Raw genomic sequence first — 12,928 nt, 5'->3', positions numbered from 1 at the left:
GGTGGCAAAGTATAGGTGAGCAGAGAAGAAAGAGATACAGGCACCGTGACATGAGGGTACATTCAGTCAGGTCAAACATTGTGTGGTTGAAGCAGATAAAATCCCTGTATGACTGTCAGCTGTTTCCTGCAGAACTTCTGCAGAATGAGAATAACGATATGACTGACAGAGCTGTTTCAATGAATAACCATTAAAGAGCACATTAAAACACATTATTTGTAGAGTGCCTCCTTGATTCTCTTTCAGTCCATTTTCTGCAACAAGACTTAATAGGTTTTTCCCAAAAATCTCCAGTGGCTCCCCCACTGAATAAACTTCAAGCACAAATTCCTCACCCTGCAATTCCAGGTACTGCTTAATTTGATTTTGCCTCAGTAATCCAATCTTAGCTCCCCCTGCTGAGAGGAACTGAGGGCTGAGATAAGACCAGTGTGTTCTGAGAGCAGAGAATAAAAAGCTAGATGGCAATAGGAATTCACTTTCCCTTGCGGAGGTCCTCTTTATTCCTCTCAGTCAATCTTTTCCTATCAGTTCAAAACCCGCAACATCCACAAGTCTTCCACACTCTGGTTTGGAGTTTTTGGACTCTGATCTACTTATTTCTTTATCTGTACTGTACACTGTCAACACTGAACTCATCTTGCATTGTGGTTGTCCAATGCTGTCTCTCAGCTCCTTCTAATGTGTACCTACCCACATATTAGCAACTCAGAGGAGCTCTCCACCAACTGAATATGCATCTTCTGTTTAGAAATTAGGGAGATGTTTAGAAACATCTTCTGTTTAGAAATTTCGCTTAAGCTGCAGGGAAATTTAGCTCAATAAGAATGAAGTACTTAAAGCCTCCCTAATCTCTTTATGGTGTTTCACCTTTTTCTTCTCTTTAAGTCTTTAAATCTTTGCTTTGCATTTCTATATGTTTAAAAATATATAAAACCAACCTTTTGTAATAGAAAATTCCATTCAAAATAACTAGGTTAAGCAGCTTATCACAAGTTTCTGTTATCTCACCATTTAAAAGATGCACTTGCTTGTTAAAAAGCACGATCTCTGGCAATAAAATAGATGTAATATTTCTCTTTATTGACTTAAAATGTGCTATGAAAGAAGGTGCCTTTGACATGTGGTCTCAGGATGATAAAGGTATTATTAAAAAAGAGTTCTCACTGAGTGAGTCTGTACCCATAGATCAGAATTTTATTAACCCTTAGGTAGCCAATTGCTCTGTGAACAAAACAAAACAAACAAACCCTACAATGGGTGATTGGGTGACCCTGAACAAAGCCTTAAAAAATGATGTAAGCTGGTACAGTGTAAAAAAAGGCAAGCAGCAGAAAGCTGTTATTTAAAACCAGAAACAAATCAACAGTAACAATCTAATTAAGGATGAGTTGTACAACAGAAAGATAATCTTCCTGTTTTAATCTCTACCAATCAGTTCTTACTAGATTATACTGTTTCATCTGAGGATTCATAACATAAAAGAGATGAGTGGTTGAACTTAAATGCCCTTTCCTACTCCTTTCTCTGAAATGCTAACATTCTATTAGACAGGAGAAAGAAAAAAAGAAAGAGAAGAACAAAGAGACTAGTGAACATGAAAAGACAAAATTGAAGAAACACAAATCTAAAGAGAAGACTGAGAGGCAAGCAAAGCCTTACTGGTGGACAAATTCCACTGAAAATAAGGAAAAAAAAGACTTTAGTTGTAACCGGAGAAATGAAAGCAAAAGAAGAATTTTCTGACATGAAAATTGAATATAGGAAGAAGTTATAAAATCTTCTTCCCTAAGGTATAGAAAACATAGAAGAAAAAGAGGGATAAGTTTTCAAGGGTCCTCTCAAGTGATAAAAATTTAGCCCACAAACTCCAAAAGATATAGAAAGACAAGTGGATTCAGGGTGTAGTGACAATAGTTGCCTCAAATTCTTTTAAAAACAAATCTTAATAAAATAATCTCAAATCTTGTTAAATAGTTCCTAGGTCATAATAGCAATAACTATACAAAAATAACAATAACAGATAAATATTAAAATATATGCATATTTGTCTGGGTACACCTAGTATAATCTACTAATGTTTCACTTAATTTAATGTGACAATAATCAGCAATCATCCAAAACTTAGAGCAATATTATTGCTTCTTGAGGTGGAGAAGAAAGAAGTGCTTGCCAAAGAGAGAGGCTGCATTTTTACTGTTAGACTTTTTTCATACTAAGAGGCTTACTATTGCCAGACACTGTGCCAAGTACTTTACATGAGTTTTCTCATTTATTTTCACAGATAATTACATGTAGTTGGTATTATTTTTAGCCCAGTTTGGAGAAATTAAGTAACTTGTCCAAAGTTACATTACTATTAAGCCATTTATGCCAGAGGTTGCAAATTTTTTGGTGTGAAATATCAGACTTTGGTGATGACCTTGAGCAGTAGGATATAAATAACTCCCACAAGCTAGTGTTCCAATAATGGAACGCTAGGCATAAATGGACTAACTGTTGAGGCAGGGTTTGAACATAAGCAGGCTAAGTGCAGAGCCTGTGTTCTTAACCTACAGATAATATTGCATTAAATATTACCCAACAATCCCATGAGATAAGGTATTATTATTATTATTATCCCGATTTTAAAGGGATGAGATTGAGGCTCAGAAAACAAGATCACATAACATCTCTGATAGAGCCAGGATTCAATACAAGTCTAAATCCAAAGCCATGTACTTAACTACTCTCTCTTTCTGTCTCTCTCTGAGTCAACATATAATTTGTAATGTCCACCCTGTAGAGATTACCTAGACACTAGGATAGGCAGTTCACCCTGCCTAGACACTAGCATAGGCAGAAGGAATACAAAGATGATTAAGACAGTCCTTTCTCTCAAGAAGTTCACATTTATAGGAAAAGTCTAGAGCTTTCTACTCAAAGTTTGGTCCATGGACCAGCAGTTATGGGCATCACCTGGGAATTTGCTAGAAATCAGAATCACAGGCCCAACCCCAGACTAACTGAATCAGAATCTGCATTTTAACAAGGTTTCCAAGTGTTTCATACACACATTCAAATGCTGGCAGCACTGGTCTAATGGACATTTAAAATAATTCTTATTGTATCCAGTTGCAGAGTTTCCAGGCAGAGTTATCAGCTAGATGCCAGGTAACACAACATCAATGATTGTTTTCAACATTTTCTCCAGCTTCCTAAAAAGAGGCACTGTTGCCTAAAAGTTCACTGTTTGGGGAGAAGTCGTTTTCTTGGATTCATATAATTGGACCTCTCACAAGTTTGAGAAAGTTGCAGGGAGAATAGGGGTATTTAGGTGTCGTTTTTACAGGAATCATGGACTACTAAAATATGCCAATACAGTAAGCCAGACCACCCAATAAGGACCTTCAGTAAAATCGGCAAGGGTCTTTTTTTTTTTTTAATAGCTTCATGCTGTAACATTTTTTTAAAATGTAATTGTCTTAGAGCCAGAAATGAAACAATAGTCATGAACTCAGTCAGAGAAAGAGGGGAAATAAAGAAAAAAATAAACTTATCATACTACATTTGCAATAGAGGAAGCAAAACCCAGCAGACCTCTGTCTGTACCAACGCTTGCCCTAGTCAGAGCCTACAGGGAAATGAGTTCATCCAGGCAAGTGCCTAAGTCATGGGTGAGAATGGATCTCTCTCCATCTACTGCAAGTGGTAATCATCTTAAAAACTAGACATTTTTATAAGTAACACTTTTAAAAATCAAGTTCAGATTCTAAACTGGCTATTATAAATGATTCCCACCTTTAAGGCCCTTGAAGTTTAGAATGTTTTGATAATGGATTGCTTTGATAATTTTATAAAACCACAATGTCCTCCTACTTGTGAAATGGTGAGAATTCCTTCCACTGTTCAGTGGAGGTCAGCAGGGACTACTGAACCTTCCAGGAGTACAGCACATAAAATGGCCCTGGTAGCATTTAATGGAACTACTAAAGACTAGCTTTTTACCAATGCACAAGCATTATAATCAGACGGAGGAGGGTAAAGTAGAATACACAAATTTTAGACAGACCTGTGTGTACCTTTGGGTAAGCTATTTTCTTTCCCTGAAACTTAGTTTCCTTATTTGTAAATGGAATTACATTTTTCTCATTTGCAAAATATATGCTTTGAATGCTGGTTATAAGGATATGTGGTAGCATATGTAAAATACCTGGCACTCAACAAATGGTAATTGTTATTCATAATTACTCAAAAAATTGTGAAAGAAGTAAGTACACTTGAGTCCCATAGTAAGACACATCACAGTTGACCATAGTTGGATAATAATGAGGAAAAGTGTCTGAGTTGGGGACTTAACCTCTAAGAACATTTAAAGGAGGAAGAAAGGAGAGACAGGGCTGGAACTTCTGAACATATGTATTAATAAATGATGGCAGCTAAATGCTATGCAGAGCTTTTAATCACACATGTTATCAGAATGTAGACTATCAGAAATGATTTCTACAAAGATGCCTGGTTAGTTGGCATAATGTTCTTATCCTCCCCCATTGCAATTTCCTTTGACCCTCCCAAAGTGTAACATTGTAGGTGTTCTAATGGTCCTGCATATACCACTCTCCTCTCCTAATCTTTTAGGAGGCTGTGCCACTAACTCCCAAGCTGGAGGGCTTCCTGCTGAGCCAGCTAGACAATCAGTGAGTCTAAGAATGTCCTAAATCATTTTTGTAAAAAGACATTTGGTTCTACTTTTGCAACATTAGCAAGAAAGACCTAAGGGTTGGAAGGACTTGCCTGAGGTCACAGCTAGTGGCCAGAGCTTCTGGACCAGCACTTTTCCTACCCTGACCCTCTACTTCTTCCCCATTGCTTCTCCTCTCAGTAGTGGTCTCTTTCCTTCTCTTTTTCTTTTATGTACTATGTCTCTATTATAGTTCCTCATAGAGTCATTTGGGCTCAACCATTATTATTATTTACAATCCATACTACAAATGATGCTTATAAGGATGACACACCTGTAGTTTTAACACAGACTCATTGTAAAATGCAACGTTGACCATTTCTAGATTAAAATATGAACAGATGACTGTAGTACACATTTGGATATGGCATGCAGTGAAATTCCGATACTCTGTTTAATTCATAACACAGAGCTTGGTTGGGGTTCAATGTATTCACACATTTTTATTAGTCTCAATTGAAAGATTTTAAAAGATGAATAAATTAGTTTCCTATTTGCTTCATCTGCTATTGCAGACTATACCCAACAGATGTCACATAAGAAATTCAAATTGTATCTTCAAATGGAACATAACTTTAGTAATGAATAATTCAACAGAATAACTAAAAACCAGAATAATTTTTAGAGCCATTTCTTTTTCTTTCTTGCTTTCTTTTTTTTTTTTTTAGACAGACTTTCGCTCTGTTGCCCAGGCTGGAGTGCGATGGCACGATCTCGGCTCACTGCAACCTCTGCCTCCTGGGTTTAAGCATTCTCCTGCCTCAGCCTCCTGAGTAGCTGAGACTACAGGCATGAGCCACCACTGGCTAATTTTTTTTTTGTATTTTTAGTAGAGAGAGGATTTCAACATGTGGGCCAAGCTGGTCTTGAACTCCTGACATCCTGACATTGAATGATCTTCCTGCCTTGGCCTCCCAAAGTGCTGGGATTATAGGAGTGAGCCACGAGCCATTTCTGTCACTGGACAGGAAGTGTTAGTGGAAAAATACTTACCTGTTTATTTGACCATTTTCTACTTCAGTGAAATCATTGGAATCATTGCTAATGTTGTCATCCTCAGGCACTGTCATGTTTTGCAACTCAGTTAATTCGAGTCCACTTTTGAAATGCATCATGATTAGAAAGTATCTGTAGTTCGAAAATTAGTCCAAATTTCTCCTGTTCTGAGTGTATTTAGAAGTAGATAGCAAAAATGGAAGCTTGACACCCCTAAAATAAAAAAATAAAAAATAAACATATGAAAATGCTACTGATTAAAAATAAATTACCACAAGTAAACAAGTAGTGAATTTACTGACTATACAAATTTTACATGTTGCTACTAGAGGCATTAAAGCAATCTTTATCTACAAAGTTATGTAGCTGTACCTAAATTTTATGCCTTTTAAAAATTTCCCTCCATTTTTAACTATACAGTGAACCATGTCCCATAATCTTAGTGATCAGACTTATAGGAATATCATGTTAGCTGTAGGTAGCAGAGATTCCCTTTTATGAAGCTGTGATTTTTTTTTTTTTTTTTTTTTTGAGGCGTCATTTTGCTCTTGTTGCCCAGGCTGGAGTACAGTGGTGCGATCTCAGCTCACTGCAACCTCCACCTCCCAGGTTCAAGCGATTCTCCTGCCTCAACCTCCCAAGTAGCTGGGATTACAGGCATGCGCCACCACACTCAGGTTTCTCCACGGGCAGGCTGGTCTCAAACTCCTGATCTCAGGTGATCCTCCGACCTCGGTCAGCCTCCCAAAGTGTTGGGATTACAAGTGTGAGCCACTGAGCCCAGCCTGAAGCAGTGTTTTTAAAATAAAAACAATTCAGTTATTTTAATATGTCAGATCACGGAGCACACATATAGCTGGGTACAGACTGCACAGACACAAAAGCACCTTCAGTTTAGCAACCGCAGCTTTAAAGAAATGCAAATCCTCAATAAATGGCATCACTGGGGATCAAGTACCCAACCTGGTAGTCAACCAGCAAACAATAAATTTGTGTTTTGAAATTTTGCATGTAGTTTATCCATCAACTGCAAGAGATTAAACCAATCTCTTCAATGAAATCACTTTATGTCAGGGAATTAGGGAATTAAAAACTCATACTCAAAGGATTTGGTTTAATCCAACTGCTACTATATTACTCATCAGAAATGAAAAACTTCCAGAGTTCACTTTTTCTCCCATATGGATGACTGTGGTTTAAATTTCTGAGGGATCACCCATAGTAAGCAGGGAGGAAAAAAGTTTTGGGGTCACAGCAGCCTCACGAGTTAAAAAGCATATGGCTTGTCTACAGTCATACCACCCTGAACATGCCCAGTCTCATCTAAAAAGCAATGGCCATAGAGGCAAATGCAACTTCAAAAGCAAGGCCTATAATGCATGGGGAGCCTCACTGTGATACCCTCAGCAAAGTGATGGGGACCATGACTTGAAGTAGAATGTCAATGAGCTGGTTTTTTTTTTAAATGTCATTAGCCAATCCCCTTGGACAATGTTTTGTATTTCGTCTGATCCTAAATTCCATAAGAAAGCTATAGCCTAGTTAAGGGTCAAACTCCAATGTGCCCAACTAAGTAGTATCTCAAGAAACATCTTACTAATTTCTATTATTTTGAAGACATACAGAAAGTACCCTAGAATAATAACTTTTCCAGGCATCCTTCTCTTTTTCTCTTTCCATAGCCAGGCCACACATTATTCTTTTCATCCACACAGTCTCCTATCTAGAATAAAACTGCCCTGGTTTCAGGATCCTCTAATGTGCCACAGCATACACATGTTTCTAACATTTCAGGTTCTAGAAACCTCGTCTTTGCTTCAGGGTAGGTGACCTCCTCAAGAAGGAGGAGAGCCAGGCTGGGAGATTTGAGCCCCATGACTCTTGGTCTGAGGCTGATTCCTCTAACCACAGTGGTGGTGCTAAAGACTGGCCTATCTCTGATTGTTTCTAGTACCTTCATGCAGTGGTGATGTTTTATCATCTGCTTTATTTTGCAAAAGCTGAAATGAATTAAAATGGTTAAGCCCCACTCTTATCCCTTGGCCCTCTTTGATAAAAGCTGTCCACGTGGGCTAAACTGGGTAATTTCTAAAAGTCTTGCCACACTGACTCCCTCTTGTGTGACTGCATCACAGGCTACTGAAGTGATATTACAGGGCTGATAGAAAGTTAATTCAGTGGATGGCATTTCTAATCCGGGTTAAGGAGACTTTTCTCTGCAAAATGGAAGGAAATAGGGCACCAGACAAAAATTTTCTGTGGTGAGAAAGGATTGACTAATAATAGAACTCAAGTCTACTGTTTAAATTTTCATATTAAAAATACATATGTCTGTATATATGTGTGAGTGTGTGTATGCATATCACACAAATGCACGTAAAACTAGTAAAAAATAGAAAAGTCAGAAGAATAAAAACAATAGATGAAGTCTTGGCCACTAAAATTAGGTCAGTATTATGAAAATACCATTACAAATTAATCACAAAGAATACATTTTTTATTATTATTAAATAACGTCTCTGAAACCTAACTTGTTCTTGAAAATCAAAATGGAAATTGAAAGGAAAAGTTAACAAAATAAATGGCACCTATTGCTGAGGCTACCCTTGAAAAAATAGTATCAATTCAATTTATCATATATTTATTGAGTACTAAGTGATGAAGGGATTGAAAAAGTTTGAATTTACAAAAGAAGACATATATGAGGCCAACAAACATATGAAAAAATGCTCATCATCACTGCTCATTAGAGAAATGCAAATCAAAACTACATTGAGATACCATCTCATGCCAGTTAAAATGGTGATCATTAAAAAATCTGGAGACAACAGATGCTGGAGAGGTTGTGGAGAAATAGGAACACTTTTATACTGTTGGTGGGAGTGTAAATTAGTTCAACCATTGTGGAAGACAGTGTGGCGATTCCTCAAGGACCTAGAAATAGAAATTCCATTTGACCCAGCAATCCCATTATTGGGTATATATCCAAAGGATTATAAATTGTTCTACTATAAGGACACATTAACCTGAATGTTCATTGCAGCGCTGTTTACAATAGCCAAGACTTGGAACCAACCCAAATGCCCATCGATGATAGACTGGACAGGGAAAATGTGGCACTTATACACCATGAAATACTATGCAGTCATAAAAAAACGATGAGTTCATGTCCTTTGTACGGACATGGATGAACCTGGAAACCATTATTCTCAGCAAACTGACACAAGAGCAGAAAATCAAACACCGCATGTTCTCACTCATAGGTAGGTGTTGAACAATGAGAACACATAGACACCGGGAGAGGAGCATCACACACTGGGGTCTGTTGGGGGAAATAGGGGAGGGGAAGTGAGGGGTGGGGAGTTGGGGAGGGATAGCAAAGGGGGAAATGTCAGATATAGGTGATGGGGAGGAAGGCAGCAAATCACACTGCCATGTGTGTACCTATGCAACAATCTTGCATGTTCTTCACATATACCCCAAAACCTAAAATGCTATTAAAAAAAAAAAAAGAAAAGAAAAAGGTTGAAAAATGTTAAATGCAGGGATCTCAGGCAGCTTCAGAGAAAAGTCACATTTGGATTGGACCTTGAAAAAATTTTTTTCCTAATACTAAAAATAATACAATGGCAGGGCATGGTGGCTCACATTTGTAATCCCAAAACTGGGACATCCAGGTGGATCACTTAAGCCCAAGAATATGACACAACATGGCAGATCTCATCTCTATAAAAAAAGAAAAAAGAAAAAAAATTAGCTGGGTGTGTAGCGCGTGCCTGTGGTCCCAGTTACTTGGGAGGCTGTGGTGGGAGAATCACCTAAGCCAGGGGAGGTCAAGGCTACACTGAGATGTGATCATGCCATTGTGCTCCAGCCTGGGCAACAGAGTGAGACGCTGTCTCAAAAAATAAGTAAAGGAAACACATACTCACTGTAGAATCTTTAGAAAAGATATTGTAAAAGAAATTCTGCCACTCCCTAATGGGCTCCTGTTAAGCTTTTCCTTCCTTTTTTTCTTCCATTTTCCTTCTCCTTTCTTTTCTCTAGCTCCTCTTCCTTCTCCTTTTTAAATTTAGCGTTGGTGATTTTAGATTGTTTTTAACCTACTTTTTTCATTGAGTATTATATTGTAAGCATTTTGAAAAACAGAAGTGGTTCTTTTAAAAAAGATTATTTATTAATAAATGCTAATTTATTTATTTAAAAAATGAATAAATGAATGAATTAATTAACTAATACAGTTTGGCAGAAAAGTTAGAAAATACAATTTTTCAAACAGAATAAAATGAGCAAAAAGAAAAAGTTCACCTGTTATCTCAGCAAGCAGAGACAATCACTGTATATGTATCACTGTATGGCCTTCCACGGTTTTTCTGTGCACATAGATGTAGTGCCTGGCACACAGCAGACACTCAATAAATATCTGTTAAATGAAAGAATGAGCACAAATTTAAAAATATATACATATTTACAAAAAATGGAAATTATACCTAACATTGAGTTTGTAAACACTTTTTTCACTTAACAAGATATTATTTCCTATCTTGAGTTATGTCAATAAGCACAGGTCTACACCATGACTGTTGATGCTTGGTTAACTCTGCCAGAAATTGACATCTAACCAGTGATTGCTGTACATTCAGACTGCTTCATAGAGAGGAGACTGACAGATGGAAAGTGGCCTGAGCTGAGACTTTTCAGTGGAGGGAGAACATGGTCAATGGCACAGAGGCAGGAAGTGCAGATTGAGTTCAAGAAACAAAGAACTATAGTTTCACTGAAAGAGAGAAATAATCATCAGCTTATATGATTAATTAAAAGGCAGACTAGGGTCAGCATGTGAAGGTCTTCGCATTAACACAACCATAATTACTATCTGTCAACATTTATAATAGGTTACAAATGACAATTTAGCACAGAATGTTTCTGATTCTTACCACAATCTTGTGAGGTACTTAAGGAAGGCATCAATTTCTTGTTATGCTTATTAGTACATTTTATTTAAAGAACCAATGTAAAATACAGAATCTTGCTATTTATACTGCATGGTGTTATATATCAGAGGAGAGGATACACAAAGAAACTTATCTGGCCTTAAGTCACTTAGAGCCTATTTAAGCAAGCAAGACCAACCCATCTAAAATGACACTATACCTCAAAATATTTGCACGATATAGACCAAACTACATGGTAGAATGAATAATAAGTACAGAAGGATTTCAGAGATACACATATCTACATAGTGCATACATGCATGAAGGAAAGAAGGAAGCAAGGAAGGAAAGAGGAAAAGAAAATAGAAATGTAGAGAAATCAATGAGACCAATGAGATCAGGTAAGGTTTCAGCAGGTGCAGAAGCAGCAGGTGGCCCTGTAGTCAAACAGTTGTGGCTGTAATTTCTGATCATCAGATTTGGCTCAAGTGATGTGTTTCTGGAGCATACCTTGAGCTAATGGCTTCCTGATTTCCTGAAGGAGGCACAGATAGCATTTAACCTTAGCAAGTGAGTTGAATATGTTGTTATGCTAATTATTTCTAGAAGCCCAGCCTAGAGCCTGCACTGCCAATAATTTTAACAAATTTGTAGGCACTGAATTCCCTATGTTAAATCTGTTTTCCTTAGTATAAACAGATTTCTGTTAAATGAAACTGAATCCTGACTGATATCCTTAATTTTGTTTATTTCGCCCTTAAATTTTTTCTATTACTGGAAATTTTAAACATATGTAAGGGTAGACAATGGTATAATGAATTCCCATATACCAACTTCAATTATCAATTCAGGCCTGTCTTATTGGATTTTTTATGCCCACCGTCACCTAGAATTATTTTGCAGGTCCCCAAAATCATGTCATCTGTAAATATTTCAGCATGAATCTCTGAAAGGCAAGAATCTTCTTCTTAATACCATGACATCACTATCAAACCTAAAAAAATTACAAAAATTTTTAAATAATACTACATATCCTGCCACATACACTTAATTTTAAAACTTGTCATGAATCATCATTGGTTTTTTATTATGAAGGACTAATATAATCAGACCTCTCCTAGCTCAACTCCTGAGAATCAATTATGGAAGCTAGGTCAGTGATTTTGAGAAAGTATTAATAGACATTTCTCTAAAGAAGACATAAAAATGGCCAAGAAGTATGTGAAAAAGGTGCTCAACATTATTAACGATCAGGGAAATGCAAATCAATACCACAATGAGCTATCCTCACAGCTCTTAGGACAGCCATTATAAAAAGTCAAGAGATATCAAGTGTTGGCAAAGATATGGAGAAAAGGGAATCTTTGTACACTGTTGAAGAGAAGGCAGATTGGTGCAGCCATTGTAGAAAACAATATGAGGGTTCCTAGTAAAATCAAAAGTAGAACTTTAATTGTTCATATGACCCAGTAATCCCACTTACCCATATACCCAAAGAAAATGAAATCGCCATCTCATAAAGACATGTATACTCCCATGTTCATTGCAGCATTATTCACAATAGCCAAGATACGGAAGCAACCTATGTGCCTATTGATGTGAATGGATAAAGAAACACAGGCACATATAAAATAGAGTATTATTCAACCTTAAAAAAGAAAGGTATCCTCTCATTTGCTACAACATGGATGAATCTGGAGGACATTATGGTAAGTAAAATAAGCCAGAGATAGAAAGAAAAACACTGTGTGATCTCATGTATACATGGTATCTTTTTATAAAAGAAGTCTAATACACAGACATAAATAAAACAGTTGTTACAAAGAGTTTGCGGAGGAAATGTGGAGATGTAGGTGAAAGGATATAAAGTTGCAGGTATGTGGGATGAACAAGTCTAGGGGTACAACATGAGGATTGCAGTTAATACAGTTTGAGTATCCCTTATCAAAAATGCTTGGGACCAAAAGTGTTAAAAAAAGGGGTACTGATCCAGACCCCAAAAGAAGGCTCTTGGATCTCATCCAAAAAAGAATTCAGGACAAGCCCACAGTGCAAAGCAAAAGCAAGTTTATTAAGACAGTAAAGGAATAAAAGAATGGCTACCCCTGAGGGCTGCTGGTTGACCATTTTTATGGTTATTTCTTGATGACATGCCAAAGAGTGGATTATTCATGCCTACCCTTTTTAGACCATATAGGATAACTTCCTGACATTGCCATGGCATTTGTAAACTGTCATGGCACTTGTGGGAGTGTAGCAGTGAGGATGACCAGAGGTC

At 37.1% G+C, this 12,928-nt stretch overlaps 1 protein-coding gene across 3 annotated transcripts in view; it reads right to left on the bottom strand.

The window, feature by feature from the left end:
* SLC38A1 (solute carrier family 38 member 1) overlaps positions 1 to 12,928 on the bottom strand; it is an 87,259-nt gene that overhangs the window by 58,011 nt on the left and 16,320 nt on the right. For all 3 annotated transcript variants that reach the window (XM_054238145.2, XM_017975953.4, XM_009003595.5), the window contains 2 exons: positions 10,025 to 10,139; positions 5,714 to 5,929 (listed from right to left, as the gene is read on the bottom strand). In XM_054238145.2, the coding sequence (XP_054094120.2) occupies positions 5,714 to 5,835 (122 nt within the window). In that variant the 5' untranslated portion in view covers positions 5,836 to 5,929; positions 10,025 to 10,139. The remainder of the gene's footprint in view (positions 1 to 5,713; positions 5,930 to 10,024; positions 10,140 to 12,928) is intronic.

The sequence above is a fragment of the Callithrix jacchus genome, chromosome 9 (genome assembly GCF_049354715.1).
Source record: "Callithrix jacchus isolate 240 chromosome 9, calJac240_pri, whole genome shotgun sequence".
Taxonomy (NCBI): Eukaryota; Metazoa; Chordata; class Mammalia; order Primates; family Cebidae; genus Callithrix; species Callithrix jacchus.
This window is presented reverse-complemented; position numbering and strand designations above follow the sequence as displayed.